At 34.8% G+C, this 16,501-nt stretch overlaps 1 protein-coding gene across 3 annotated transcripts in view; it reads left to right on the plus strand.

Moving 5' to 3' along the window:
- LOC149782291 (caspase-6-like) overlaps window positions 1-8,261 on the plus strand; it is a 63,685-nt gene extending 55,424 nt beyond the window's left edge. For all 3 annotated transcript variants that reach the window (XM_089933672.1, XM_089933673.1, XM_089933674.1), the window contains exon 9: window positions 681-8,261. In XM_089933672.1, the coding sequence (XP_089789798.1) occupies window positions 681-773 (93 nt within the window). In that variant the 3' untranslated portion in view covers window positions 774-8,261. The remainder of the gene's footprint in view (window positions 1-680) is intronic.
- The last annotated feature ends 8,240 nt before the right edge of the window (window positions 8,262-16,501 follow it).

Here is a 16,501-nt window from a genome sequence, read left to right on the forward strand (position 1 = left end):
AAAAGAATGTCATATTTTGTTGGCACTAATTAATAAGGAGATCCACTAGACTTTGGCAAATACACTTCATTCACTTATCTAAAAGAGCAGCAACTATTGTTTTGCCTCCCTCTCCTACCCTGTCTTTACCTTGGTGGATTGATCATATATTTATGTGCTTTATCCTAGTGACATCTATTGGATTTTTAGTTGCCTCCCTTGGTATGTAATGCCAACTAACCAATAGCATGTAAGACATTTGCTTTGTATGTCAGCCAAAAATGATAAACACAATTGAAATATAAATACTTTTTTTTAAAGTTTAACATTGACAATATTACTATTTTCCAGATAGAAGCTATTACAGGATTATTTGTGGGAAATTATGTATTTGTACAAAACACCGACCAGCTGTGGAAAATTACTTATTTAGGAATCCGTTCCATTTATATGCTTCCCTTCCCTCAATCATGTAGGAACAGTGCTCAGATTTGAATATGTTGATTTGGATGCAGTGTTATGCTGCCACATCGAATAAAATTAACAGACCCAAAGCAGTTTGAGGTGCAAATAGGGTTAGCATATAGGAACATTTGCTAGCAAAGATGCTGTCCTACATTTTCTGGGAACTCTGAGGGCTTTTAGAGGGCATATCTACTATTGTATTTTTGTTTAGTTATTTTCTGTTTTTTATTCTGCAGGTGAACAGTATCGATGTTGAAGATAAAGACAAGGAATTGTGTGTCTATAAGAGCTCTCTGACGAAGGACTTTTATTTCTTCACATCTCCATAACATGGACTTTTATTTAAGAAAATAATGTCAATTTTATACACTATTACTTAATAACATTCTAATTATTTGCAAATTAGTGAATTTTGTTCAAAAAGATGATTATGATTTTGACTTGGCAGGTTTTAGCCAAAAAGGATCTTGAGATTTCCTAATATTCAACATTTTATCAGACACTTAAAATTCCCAGTATGCAGTACTTTCGTTTTACCTTAGATTTTCACTTATAAGTCAAATCAGCAGCAAAATGCATAGATTTAGGTTTATCACTGTCAGCTTGTCTGGGTCTGTGTTATTGATTCAGATTAATAAGTAGAAAAAATAACATAGACCCTGATATACTGGTGCATTATATGATGGCCATTTTTTACATCCATGGCACTGATGAGTTTGTGTTCAAAAGTACCCCTCAAGAAAGGCCAACCCTCTAATGCGACCAGCAGCCAATATATTGTAAAAATGTAAAAAATTACCCCTCACAAGCGGCCACATTTTATTATTAACCTATGTCCAGAACCAATATTTAATTCATATGGTAAGGTAAGCGATCCAGTTATCTTTCCCAATGTCTGTTTCCTGATGTCAGGTTTTCATTACTAAAAGAAGTGTTGGGCAAAGTACATGACTGTACCACAAAGGTTAATATTGTACCATTAATGCTGATGTTTACAGGAAATGAGGTCAGCAATGTTCTGATAGAGTTCTGGGCTTTTCACAGATGCTGAGTTTTTTCTCTGATGATTATGATGGACATAATTGTCAAGATCCTAACATGGAAAGCACAGGCTACAAATAGATTTTATGGATTAACACCACAGAGAGAAATTAACTTTGAACAAAACAGGGTACCAGACAAAGACTGAAAAATTACTTGACAGTACATGTATCACTTCCTTTATAAACAAAGCATTTCATCTCCACAAAGTTTGGTCTGTATAAATAAGTTGCAGTACTGAACAATTAGCAACATGGGATTAAATCGTTGCAAAACTTTAACATGCCATCATGTAAATGGAAAATTAATACTTTAGAAGAAAGAGTAAACTTTAAACGTTATTAGACTTGACAATAATGGAGATAGTTCAAGAGTTCCTGCTGAAAATGGTTTTGCTGGGAAGACTCTGATAAATAACATTTTAACAGATAAGGAGAATATTCTGCAGCAGTGGGAAAATGGAGTATATGGAAAGAGAATTATTTGAAATATGAAGCAATGTATGTACCAAGATTTAAAAAACATTTTTAACGGTTTTGCAATGTGCATGCCAACAATACCCCACTACTCACATTTCACACCAAACAATAAGAACTATTAAATATGTTACCTTGAAAAAGGCTGTTTTTTAAGACAAGAAGAACCTTTTAATTATTAATGCTACTTCCAAATAAAGATATTTTGAGCTCTAGGTTATATGTAGCTTTCTTACTATATACACATACTTGTCACAAATAGAGTCCTCCTCTGGAAAGGCCACCAATCAGGATATGGCCACTTTCCTGGTACAGAATAGGTAGCCATATAAGAAGGGGACCACTACTCAGATTCATGATTTTACTAACAGATAGATCACATGAATAAAACTGAAAGTTGCCATGGTCAGAATGCTGACTTAACTCAGAGAATAATCTTCAAGCACGGAAAAATTCCATATTACAGATGGAAATATTTGTTTCAAAGCTTGAACAATGTTAGAAATTTAAACAATATACATAACAATTTGTTATTACTTTATGTTTTTCACTATAAATCTATTATATTAATTGTAATCTCCTTAAGGCAATAATTAAATTGTTTTTCTTTTAAAGTTCAGTTAAAATAATGTTAATGTTGACTCTCTTATTACTGTACTGTTGATTGTAAAGTGGTAGCACATTCGGTTTGTAACTTTCCAGTTCAGTGTACAATCCCCCATTCCAATGTATGCATGGTGTGTGCTTGTCCATTCATAGTTAGTGGTTTTCTCCAGGTTACTCTTTCTCTTTTCACTAAGACACAGCATGATGGCTGACACTGAATCCTTTGCTAATACCTGAACCATAAAGGTTAATTTGAATTGGGGTTGCTGAATGGTTATCATGTTTCTAAGTTGTATTAAAAATAATCTTTTCTGTATGAACTTAAACTTATGGAAGTCGATAGGAGTCAGTTTTCTCTAGGAGTAAAACACTTTTTCTTGTCTCTTGAATTCCACTGTGTGAAGCGAGATGGAAATCAGTAAAACTGGAACACAATAATGAAAAATTAATTCACTGTAAATGATACTAGTTCAAGTACAAAATGCATCAATCGGGATGGAATAGTCATACATTGCATCCATGTTGGAAGAAAAAAACCCAGCAATATGGCAAGTTGCATAAAAATTTGACATTATAGTTTTGTTCATTGTGATTCTCTACAATTTTTCATCCGTGGTACTTACTTATAAATAACCAATGCCAACATGAGATTTGAGTTCTTATTTCATTGTACATGAAATGTTCTTTTGGTTCCAATTATTTGCACCTCTTGTAAGTGAACATCTAACAGGTGTTGATGTAGGTTTGGCCTCTGTATTAGTCTGGTTCTCAAATTGTGTTTACTTACCAGTATATTTAGTTAAGTGTCTTTAGTTTGTACAGCAGAGGACCAGACTAATTTACTCTCATGTTGCACCATTTCATGTAAGAAACTGGCACATGTATCTTCAACTTCAGGAATTGTGTCATTTGGCAATATATACAGAATATCATGTGTTTCAGTTGATTGACAAGCCCAATTGCTTGAAGTTTAATTATATGCAAAAGCTTTAGAAATTTGCATGAATATTTCTGGGACATCCAGATTTCAACCAGAAGTATGTTTACACTCTAGATAATGTGAATACCTTCTTTTGTGTCCATTACTGATAACCAGTGTATGGGTAAACACATTCAGGGACACATGATACAAAAATGTTTATGTATGTATTTGAGGATGTATGGATTAAAAAGCTTTTACAACCTTTGCTGTAATAGAAGTTATAGTGCTCTCAACCAAGAATTAAGTGTAATCAATACATTATAAATTTTATTATTGATAATAATGCCAAATGCATATTCCATAATAATTATTATTAATCTTATTACTAAACCTTTGATATAAATTTAGTCTAATAGCACCTAATTATTGCTTGTTGAATATTTTCAATTTAATTATTTACTAAGTTACAGAACTGTTTAAACATATGACATCAGCTTAAATTCAAGATTCCAATCCTGGAACCATACTGTGTTGTTAAACTTTAAAAACACTTTGCCCCATTCAAACCAATCAAAATTCACCTTATTCAAACATTTCTTCCTTCATTCTGTGTATTGTTCAGAATCTGTATATTTTTTATTTATTCTTTGAGTCCAATATGTGATTTCAAGTTTCATAATCTTTCTGACTGTAAGGCCAGGTTATCAACCTTAAGTCAGTAAGATTACTGGCATACTCTGGCTGTAGGGCCAGGTTATAAACCTTAAGTCAGTAAGATTGCTGGCATACTCTGGCTGTCTGGCCAGGTTATAAACCTTTAGTTAGTAAGATTGCTGGCATACTCTGGCTGTCTGGCCAGGTTATCAACCTTTAGTCAGTAAGATTGCTGGCATACTCTGGCTGTAGGGTCAGGTTATCAACCTTAAGTCAGTAAGATTGCTGGCATACTCTGGCTGTAGGGTCAGGTTATCAACCTTAAGTCAGTAAAATTACTGGCATACTCTGGCTGTAGGGTCAGGTTATCAACCTTAAGTCAGTAAGATTGCTGGCATACTCTGGCTGTAGGGTCAGGTTATCAACCTTAAGTCAGTAAGATTGCTGGCATACTCTGGCTGTAGGGTCAGGTTATCAACCTTAAGTCAGTAAGATTGCTGGCATACTCTGGCTGTAGGGTCAGGTTATCAACCTTAAGTCAGTAAGATTACTGGCATACTCTGGCTCTAGGGCCAGGTTATAAACCTTAAGTCAGTAAGATTGCTGGCATACTTTGAATGTAGGGCCAGGTTATCAACCTTAAGTCAGTAAGATTACTGGCATACTCTGGCTTAAAGCAGTAAGGTAAGTGGCTGATCACTAGTGCGAAAAGCATTGTTGTTATATACTTTGTTTGCACCTAGGCAGTAATGGGTTTTGTTTCCTGGTTCAAACAAGTACTGAAATAAGTGAATCTTATTTTAGTGGGCACTTTTTTAAACAAAAGGTATATTTTGAAACCAAAGATACATAATCAGTGATAGAATCTAAACTTATAACCCATTAGTAAGCAAAACAAAATAGATTATCACAGTCATATATATACTTTTCATAAACATAAAAATAAATTAAAAGAAGAAAAAAAGATTTTTTTCTGGAGAGAGGAAGAGTAAAAGAAAAGAGGAGAGCACCTTCTATATCTGTTTAGCAGGAGCAAACCATTGCTACACTAATTAAGCTGTTATTGCATTAAATTATTCATTAAATATTCATTAATATTATTTTCTTGGAGTTTCTTGAAGATGTGCTAATCAGTGAAGACTTGCATCTAGTAAAAAGCAGCATTAAATCCTATACTGAAAACCCAAGTTGAAAAATGGGTACCTTCATTCATGAAATCAAGAACAGACTAATATAAAAAACTCTAGTAGTACAGTTCTGGGAATCGGCTTTTGAAAATATTGCATAAATGTGTACATGATACTAATAGATTATAATAGAATTTGTGTTTGTATACTAAAGATTATTAATCTAAATTGTGATTGTTCTCGACTGTTTTGTATGATATGCATTGTTAGATTTTATTCTTAACAAGACAAGAAGGGACAATACTCATGGAATAAATGAGTTACCCTCTATACATAAATATTATTTTGTTTTGTTCAGTTCCAGCTTCAGTGCACATTAATTTGTTACATAGCTGAATAACTTTAACATTATTTAAAACTTCATTTGGATGCAAACCAATCGCTATTGCATGCTTGTTAATTTATTCTGCTTTTTTCACACTTTGGGTTCTGCTGTTCTAGTGTGAATAGAACACATTTTGGAAGTCTAGTCCTTCAAGTTTGATATGACCATGATGATTTTTTTTCAGGCACTGGTACCATGAAAAGTCCTTACTGACAAGAATTATGAACTCGAGACATTTCCTGATCATTTTATATATAAAAGAGTTTGACTTGTCCATTCAACATTATACAGAGAACTAGAATAAAAGGCATACATTGGTCTGCCAGGTTTGATTATTTGTAAGGATTTGTCACAACCCCGCTGCTGTATTATAAATAATGCTGATCCACTATGGCATTATAAATAATACTGCAGAAGGTGTGCATTAAAATTTAATGACTCATGAGCCCCCAGTCAGCAGTTCCGACTCTCTAAATACATATAACAACTCAAGGTTGGATAAATAACAATTTTATCAAATATACGAATGCAAGAATTTCATGGACATAAATCTTCAGCTCACTATATCATAATACAATAATGACCGGGTTGACCAAATGCCCTTTACTCTTTACTTCATCATAGAGAAATTACTGTCCTATTGTGAGAGAGTCTCTGTTCAGTGAGTTTTCCCAAGTACTCATCTAATTTCTCTTCTTTCCTCCTTCCTACCTCTTCCTCCTTCAATACACTGTGTCTCTTGTATACACACTGGAAGTCTCCACGGCTTCCTTCTTATTCTGTCGGTGTCGTAATGTTGTACACCCTGGAATATCTCAGCACCGACTCTCACAGCACCCTGGGAGCTTCCTTTGAGAAGCTTGTTTACCCAGTTCAGTTCCCTTCTTTTTATGAGTTAAGTCTCAGAGTGGCTTTTAGCTAAAATTCCCTCCTCAACATAAGCTTCCTGCTTTACTAGACAATACGTCTCTCTCTCCCCCGAGAATTAGCAGCTCACCAACGGGTCTGTGCATGTTTGCGACTAAGAATGAAGCATTTTTCCGCCTAAAGTATTGGCCCCTCCCAGTGGAAGATCTAGCTTCCCTAATTAGTCAACATGCCTATCGTTTGATGTTTTTTCCGCCTGGGTTCAGGTTTTTTCACACCATCTTGGCGTGCTACAGGGTATCCTGCCTGAATATGCTCATTGGCAGAAGCCCCGCTTGCACTAGGATTAAACACCTTTGAAGCCAATTTAGAGATCCAAAATTATGTAACTCCTAGTAAGACGTCCGGCCAACATGATCTGATTCTGCAAAATTCTGCCTTCGGTTCATTACAGGATTGTACTGATATTTTGGTTCCGAAGGTAAAAAGTTCCAAAGTTCACCATTATTAACAGTTTGTATATATTCTGACAGTTGGAAATGAACATGCCACTTTTTAAAATCATATTCCAGAGGGTGTATGCCATTGTTGTGGCAACTAATATCTATGCTGTTTTGTTTTTCTGGAAATGACTCATGGATTCTCAAACATTTCTGTCATTTCTGATTACCATAGGTATACTATAGGTAACCATAATGTGCTTTCATCAGATCCATTTATTGGGAGAAGAGAAGCACCATTGTAAACTTTCCTGGATTATTTTATTTCTAAAGCAAAAGCATGGGTGGAGATTTAGGCCAGAGATTACATTTCTGTTCTCCATCTTTTATCAGCTGAGTATAAAAAGGTATCTACATCTCTTTAAGGTGTTACTAAACTAAGCAGTTGGATTTACATTGTTCCTAAGAACATTAATATTTGTCTGTAATTTGTCCTAGAGATTTGCTGACCAGTGAAGAATGTTTCCTGTATTCAGTAAAAAGCAACACTCAAGCCTAAACAGAAAATAAAATTTACATTGAGTTCAGGGCATCCAGCCTGCAGTTACAGTTACACGATATGGAGTGGCTTCAAAATCGTTATCTGGCCCAGCACTCTGGAGGAATCTACACATGCCTGGCTTAGTATAAGATAGTCTTGGTGCATCTAAATTTATAGCTATTACACCGAATCTTATCAATTCTATGGAAGAATGAAAGAAATATACAAAGATCAGAAATAGTGTTACAGTAATGAAAGTGCTTACCCATCCAAAGTCAGCAGTTTCTGCATGCTCCTAGGTTTTCTTCAGTTCTAAGATCACATCTTGTCAATCCATGATCTGTTGCTTTATCAATTAGTTTTATTTTCTAGTTAAATTTGAGACTGACAGGATGAACAGAGACAAATAAGATATACTATGTTTTGATGATCATCACTTTCATGTATAATGTTTATTCAAAGTATATTTGTTAACAAAATATCCAGTTGCAAATTTCTTAAGCAAGGACTGAATTGTTTGACCACTTGTAACAATTTTAAAACTGCAAAAGTTCAGATAGTTCTTTTCAAGAGAAGTACATATATGTGGTCCTTCTTTCTTTCCTGAACGAAATACAATATTGTTTTGGTTTTTATTGAACACTACTCAGTGCATCGTTAACACAAGCATCATGAACCTTATTGTTTATTTCTGTGCTTGTCTTTCTTCTTCCTTGCTTTTTAACTACACACAGTATCTGAAATAAATTAGAGTCTCATCTCTGTTTCAATAGAGTTTTTCATCTGGTACCTCTTATTCCCATTGCTAGGGAACATTTTCTCCAATAATATCGTGACATCGTGAAGAATGCTTTGGTCAGGCTTTGCTGATATTGCTGGATGATGCAAATGTTAAAATAATAAAACAAAGATAGCTGATGTGATTTAATATTTGCTATGTTGGTTTTATTCCACATGTAAAGCTTTCTTTTGGCTTCTCATTTCTCAGTTTGATATTTAAATCAATAAAGATGACGTGGAGTTCACTACCATAATGCCAAGAATAGTACAATATGTGCTCACTGGAAATTGTCTGTTTGTGAAAAGTGATCCTGAACAGTGGTAGCAGGTGCAGACGTGCTGTGCATCCTGACCGTCTTGGAGGCCTGGTCCAGCTAGGAAAAAAATAGGTGACACTGAGGCCCGGTACAAACAGTTTGCTAAGGGGCCTGTGGTGATATAGTTACACCACTGGTCATGGGTACTGACTTCATTAGTTGGAAAGTCTGTGATTTGGTTACAACCAAACTGACTTTCCAGATGGAGGAATGGTTCATTAACAGGCGTCTTGTACTGATGGTCAGTACTAGAGTTAATCTACCTGCCGGCATTTTTGAGGATTAACTCCTCAGCTATCCAGATAACAACATCACAGAGCTTTAAGCATACTGACAATGTTAACAAAGTCCAAAATGTATTCAGTGTCACCGTTATTTTTTTTTTTTTGGGGGGGGTCAGTTTTCTTTCCTAAGGATTGTGCACAAATTAAAGTGGTGATTCTCTAGAGAGCAGTGTAGTTTCTGGATTTATTTTGAACACCAGAATTTTGTCCAGAGTGAAAATAATGCTTCACTTGACTATTATTACATTGTTATGTATATCTATATTTTTTGTAACTCCTGATACACGATTTTATTAAATTCTTATATTTATTCATGGCTGTAAATTGTACAGAATATATTTAGTTTTGCCTATGTGTCCTGAATCTGTTAATAAGATTGCATATTAGCTATATATGGTATTAATAATAATCTTAATAATAAGCCTTTGGCTTCATTTCTTATTGGCTGATGGGATTTAACAGTTCTAGGATTGAAGTAACTTCCCCTAGGTCACATGAATAGTCATGTTTGATGCAGAATGAATGTATTCTGTCACATTGAGTCTGTTGTGAAATACAGTTGCAATAGACCGTGTATGAGAACTGAGAAAGCAGTTTCATTTCGATTTTGGAATCATTCGCCTTTTTTGTGTTCCTGTTGTAAGTTGTACCTAGATAATATTCAAGAGGAACAACATTTGTTTCAGTAGAAAAATAACACCTCATTATTTTGTTATAAATTATTTGAAGGAATTCTTGATGTCATGGTTCTTGGAGGACCAGAGAATTTCTGCTTTTGAAATTTATAAGGAACTTTTCATTCATTTAGGACTTTCTTGAACCTTTATAGGGACTAGTTTGGATTCATTTTATAATACTGCCAGTTCCTCTCATGTTTTCATTTATAACTTTAATAATTTAACTGCTTTTTAAGTATTACAAAACTTGGCTTTTCTTTTTTCTGTTACTTAGTTTGTGACTTAGAGTCATAACAACATTGTTATACAGTATTAGAAGACATTCGGAAATTCTTGGATATGTAAGTCTGTATATAGTCCATGGCAGTGAAACTGCAATGCATCAATGATACATGGGGGCACTCTACAAATATGAAGTTCTGTAAGAGTGGTGGTTATAATGTAAAACATTTGCAACATGCACAGTGGAGAGAATCCTGGTATGCTTCAGTAGCAGAGAGGTTGAACAGACCTTTTGCTGAAACGTCATTTTTGAAAAATAAAGCTTCCTACGAAAATGTGAAAAAAAGGTAAATGTAACATCGCCCTCTTATTAAGAGGGGTGGTTAATTGGGTTTGGCTAGCATTATCTAGAGGATGATCTCCCTTGATATTATAGCCTGGCAGGAGTGAGAGAAGAATAGAATTTCAACAGAGAACTGAGTGAGAATACTGGGAAGAAATAAAGCAATACAAGCCCCTTTGACAAGAAAATAACAAATTTAATCAGAACAATATTAATAACGGCAATTCCAATTCAAGTAAGATTATGTCAATAGAATTTGAATTTATTTCATCATCATAACGAGAGGCGAAAAGAGCTCAATGTCCACGATTGATTTGCATCACCTTCCTTCATTGACCGTATATCAATGTCCTCCTAGTTCATCCTTCCTAAGCTCTTTACTTTGACCCTTCATGGACTGGTCCTTTTATTCTGACCTCGTCCTTCTTTTTACTCGGACTTCTGTCTTCAGACTGTCCTGCCTCTCTCCCAGAAAGCTGTCCCTTAAAGGACAAAATTACCCCTAAATTTCTGTATACTCCACTCCCTAGACTTACATAAAATTTCCTCACATTACTCAGAGCATTTTGGCTATCCACAGACTGCATAAATTCTGACTTAGAATGGTAGGGGATTGACCTCGCTTCCAGCAGCAGTTCTTAAATTACCACATGAGCGTCTATCGAATAGTACCATATTCTGTTATATATACTACTACATGTTAGATTACTATTGCATGAAATTTCACAAATTGTAACTCACAGCAATCCTTAACCTACAAGATTATTCAAACATTACAAAATCAGATATAATTAGGTAAGTATCATTAACTCAAAATAATCTGTATCGTCCTAACAAACAAAGGAAGTTATCTCATATAACCATATAAAATCCTACACATATGACCATTTGGATCACATGCAATCAATTCTACCAATGAAATAATTGTAAAATTTAAAGGTAAATTGCATAACAATTCTAGTATCAACACTTTCAATGAAATTGAATAAAAATAAATTGCATAATAACTCTAGCATCAACACATTTCCATGAAATTGAATAAACGATACATAATATGGAAACCTAGTCACAGCAAACACAGTTGCATAAAACAACAACAAAAAACAGAATATTATGTGAAGCTAAAATTGCTGTTCACTTTCAGATCTTTTTACAAGATGGCCACCTGGTCCCTTTCTTGTTTAATGAGGAGAGCACTATTCCCTTTAGGCTTCCATGAAGTCAAGACTACTTTTCCTCTTTCAAGAAATTCCAGACTAAATAATTTTGACTAAGGTCATCACTTTAAATTCTGATTGCTTCTAAGTGTACAATTTAATTTGTTCTGCCCAATCATAGTCAGCAGTCCCTAATTTTTCCCAAAGAAATAATTTCTTTCATCAGCTTTTGACAGCTCAGAATCTGTGAATGATAGTGCATAACAATTTCCCTTTGAAAAAATGATAGTTTGACATAGGTTCCTACCAAGAGTATAGGGTTGGTAGCACCAAATGTTTATTTTCTAAGGACCGTGTTAAGATGCCACGGTCATTTTCACTGAGTTGGAATGCTGCCCTTTAAATTTTACACTGACATGGGGGGGGGATAAATAAAGAAAGGTCGAAGTGACCCTTCACAAAGACTGTCTGGCTTAAATGCAATACAATTTTAATGCTTAATGCATTTAACTTTAAAGTTCACTACAATTTAAAATTCGACACTTCACAGTCAATAACGTCAAACCGAAGCCTCTAACAGACCAAGAGTTTCTTTAATTGGTTTAGTTTATTTTGTTACTTTATCTTAGTCATTCCTGTTTTTTTAAATTTGTATGTGGGTTTGTTTACCTGCCGGACATTTCACTGAGGTTGCACCCTCTTTGCTGATGTGATGTGTGAGTAACTAAATCATTATTGTATCAATAATGGAATCTCACACAACTAGATTAGCTGGAGAGCAACTAGAATCAATTAAGAAATATATCCCTGTTCATGATACTGTCAAGCAGCAACTACAAGCTTGTTAAGAGTCTCATGTGGATTTTGCAGAAGGTAACAGAACATTTTTTCAAACCAATTATCAAAACGACCAAGAAAATTGTAATAGCAACTGAGGTGGCTCAAGAAGCACTTGAGACATTGCCTTTTGATATTGCTGGCCATCTTCGAGCAGCTCAGCCACCACCCCAGCAACCTCCTCAACCACGACCTGAACCGCCAAAAGCTAGAACCAAGATAGTAGATAAATTTACGACCGAAGGTATTGCCGATATTTATGACTCGGACCAATTACTTAATATAGCTGCATTTGGAAATTATAATATAGATAAGTATGTAAAGCCCGAATATATTAGAACTCTAAAAATTACAGATTGGAGAAGAGTTGTACATTGCATCGCTACTGACACTCCACAAATCAGATCTGAGGGAGATGTTAATAATTTTAATATTTTTAACCAGACAGTGGATGCATTTATAGAACGAAAAAGAACAAGAAATGATACAAAAAGAAGAAGAAATGAAGTTTCAACTTGAAGAAGCTAAACAAAAACTGGATATTACGTTCAGCAACAAGTAAGAAAAAGCAGACAAAACAACAGGTATAGATCCTGACCCCAGCGCCACTGGAAGAGGTATTGTCACTCAAGGAAGTGGTCTTGTTACTACATGTCCCAATAACGTCCTTACTAACGTTGAAAGACTGGAAATTCTGATGGGAGGAAAATGTGCCGGAAATAATTCCCCAGTAATCATTAATGAAGCAGCTGATATTTGTCAACGATTATTTACAGGCGGTGTCATGGAAGTTAATATTTATCGGTCCCTCATCGATGATATCGTTGATGATTATCACAGTGATAGAGGGTATACAATTAGATCAGTGACAAGAAAATAAGATGATTAGACATAATGCTCAAGGAGGACCTGTAATGGTCAGGGTGATAAATTCACGATTACCATCATACAAAGTTACCTACAGAGTCGGTGATGTTGTTCAGGGTCTGTTTAGAAGGATTGCCCCAAAAGCAATACAGATTGCAAAACAATTATCAATGAAATATATTGATGTTCGTGAAAAAAGTATTGGTTTTGTTGGTGATACTGCTGGTAAAGCATTTTGAGCAATCAAGGATAGATTAGTGCAGTTAATACGACGAAAACCACAACCAGTAAAATTACCCAGCACTGAAGTTATGCCTGCAAATGTTAGTAAAATAATAAATCAAGCTGCAAATCAAACATTAGCAGAGTTGGCTGGTGTACTGGTGTCAGAAAAAGAAAAATATATAACGGCAAGTTTAATAGCAAGATAGTAATTATAACAAAATGTTAAGATGTGTATCTGATCATTCATTCTACATGGATGCACCAAGTCTCAATGATGAATATGTGCACGATTATCAATAGGATTATTATGATGCATGACAGCTAAATTAGCGTGGGCGAAATGAGCTGCAAGTTCAGGATACAAGTATATATTTCTTACCCGCTGAAGCATTTATTGAAGTAGAAGGTGAAATTCTGAAAATAGATAATACTGAATATGGAGCTGATGTTAGTGTTGGTTTTGTTAATAATGGTATTATGGCGTTGTTTGACAGCGCTACATATATCATCGATGGACAAAATATTGAATTAATTTAGAAAGATGTTGATGTTTCCATGACGATATTGGGTCTAGCAAGATATTCAGATGATTATATAAGATCAGCTGGTCCGTCATAGATTTTTGCTAAAGACACTTCTGACCACCCTAGCAGCATACAGGATAATATGAGACAGCCAGAAAACCATCCCGACAACGCTGACGCTGATGTGTGGCCTGTGGCTCATGGTGCTAATCTAGAATTCAACTTAGGATTCACAGCACATCAATGGAAGTAGAAGATTTTCATGTGCAATTCCACTGTCCCCCATCTTTAGATTTTAGCAGAAATGTCAGAAAAGTCATTTTCGGAGCCAAGCGAACAGTTGTGCTTGTAAGAAAGACTACTGACGATGATGCACTCTGACGCCCTGCTGGTGCTGCTGGTGATGTTGGTAAAGTAATGCTAACAAAACATTCATTGTGGATGCCAATAATGATACCATCGCTAACTGAAGAATAGTAATTACTCTCTTTTATGGACTCATGTGGTAAATCAACATTATCATGGTTGACAATAACCACAGATAGAGCTCAAAGTACCACTGATGGCTTATTGGCATGGCAGAGAGCATCACAACAAGGTGTTTCTGCACCATGACATATACATGTAATTGTTGCTTTCCAAAATATTAAAAGAATAAAATCACAAACACACCAACACCACTTTTCAAACACAGTTTAGGTCCTAAACTCCCTCTCCGCCGTACACTTTGTAAGCGAAGTCCACATGATTCGTTTACACAAGCTTTATTACAGGAGTTGTATAACCTATCATAGGCCATTTGCATTTATTCTTGGTTTGAATGGTTATAAATTATTTTAATTTAAATATAGTTTTGTCTTAAACATGATATGGAGTTTGAAAGATTATCTGCAATTAAACCTTCTAAATGAAGATTTGATCTTGATAGAAGAACCCCTGACTTGCCGAGTCGAGCTCTGGTTGATCCGATGGAAACTTTGATTAAAATTGTTCGTGATACTAAGGAAACATGTCTCATAGATAGTGCAACTCATGTGTGGTCAACATTTAGAATCATGCACAAGAACTAAGTCGTCGATGCTACAATGAACAAGCAACGAGCGGTGACGATTATTAATTATCTCGACAATTAAAGATATTTTTTTGAGAGTAAAATTTATTAAGGAAGTAGACGATACTTGGATTATGAATGACAAACGTGACCATATTCGATTACATCATGGCGTTGGAGATACTGTAAAAAAAAAAATTAAAAATCCAAACCAGGAATATTGACTGGTATTGACAAACTTTATTTAGAAAGAACGTATCCTGTAACCACAGTTATTTATGCAATATATTCTTTGAACGATAAACCCAGCATTAATGATCTAAAACGAATGAAATTTTCGAAAACTAATTGTGTAGCCGAAGGAGTAGTAGATAATTGTACAAACGCGATTCGTGGAAATGGTTTAACGGATCTAAGACGTAAAAAAATAAATGATTGAGCTGAATCAGTCAAGGCTAAAGGTGCTACAATAAACGATGTTGCTGAATTAGGAAAGAAATTAAAATTCCAAATAACATTAAAAACAATAACAGGAGAGATTTTTTTACGAATCGAAATATAAATCGATTGGAGCTCCGATAAATAGCATTGATCATAATGAGGATGTGTAGATATCTGCTGTGACACTATTTTAACGAGATCGAACTCTTAAATTATACCAAGGAGATATATTTAATTTAATAACAAAATAAGTAAAAGTGATCCTGTATCTGTATGGTTGTTTCAAAGCTCTGAAGATGATAGTGATCCGATAAGGCCTGATGGGAGTATCTGTATTGAAGAAAAAAGCAGATTTGATCAGTTGGAAGACCTAATGGTGAGATTTATCGAAGAGAATTTCTTCATACAAAAATGAAAAATCTTGCATCAAAATATACACATGACGATGTCATGATGAAAAGCTGCACAGTAATTGTTTTACGGTTCCATCATTCGCGGCTTATTTTGCTAGAGAGAAACATTCGTGGAATCCTACGATGTTTGATTTTCTCAATGATATAATATCAAGTTGTGTTGAATATGGACACGGTGGATTGTGGAATAGTAAATAAGATTATAAGGATGTTATCTCGTTTGATATGGCTACATGTTATCCAACATGTTATCCAAGAAGTTTTCTTGGAATGAAAGAATGTTTTAAGTATTTTGAGCGATTTGGACACCCAACACAAGAGATGAGCAGTGTATCGATAATTGGACCGTTACCATATTTTGACCTGACTGGATTCGCCTGTATCGAGTCATTTAAGGTTGCTGAAAATCTTCATCCAATTTGTTGTCTGGTTTGGAAAACACTTTTCAGAAAAAATGTGGGTACCAACAGTATTATTATGGTATATGCTCCATGTAAAAATATTAATATCGTTGATTGTAAATGAAGCAATTATACCATACAGTTCACAGAAAAAAAGTTTGGTTACCACAATAAAAGAAATAGCCTGATGATGATAATCTTGATATGACTGATTTTGAGAATAAAATCGCAAAAGATCTCGGCAGAAAAATAATCGGTAAATTTATTTAAGGAGGATCATATGGTAATAATCGACATTGTACAAGATTAATTATAGACGATGCTGAACTCGATTCTATAATTACTAATACAACGAATTTATTTATAAGTCTAGAAACAGTTTTCTTGCAAATGGAAGTAAATTAGGTACAATTGTAAGTTATAGTGATGGTAAGTCACCGCAGCTTACTCATTTAAGAT

Source organism: Sinohyriopsis cumingii, chromosome 15, assembly GCF_028554795.1.
Source record: "Sinohyriopsis cumingii isolate HCF-2022 chromosome 15, ASM2855479v2, whole genome shotgun sequence".
Lineage (NCBI taxonomy): Eukaryota > Metazoa > Mollusca > Bivalvia > Unionida > Unionidae > Sinohyriopsis > Sinohyriopsis cumingii.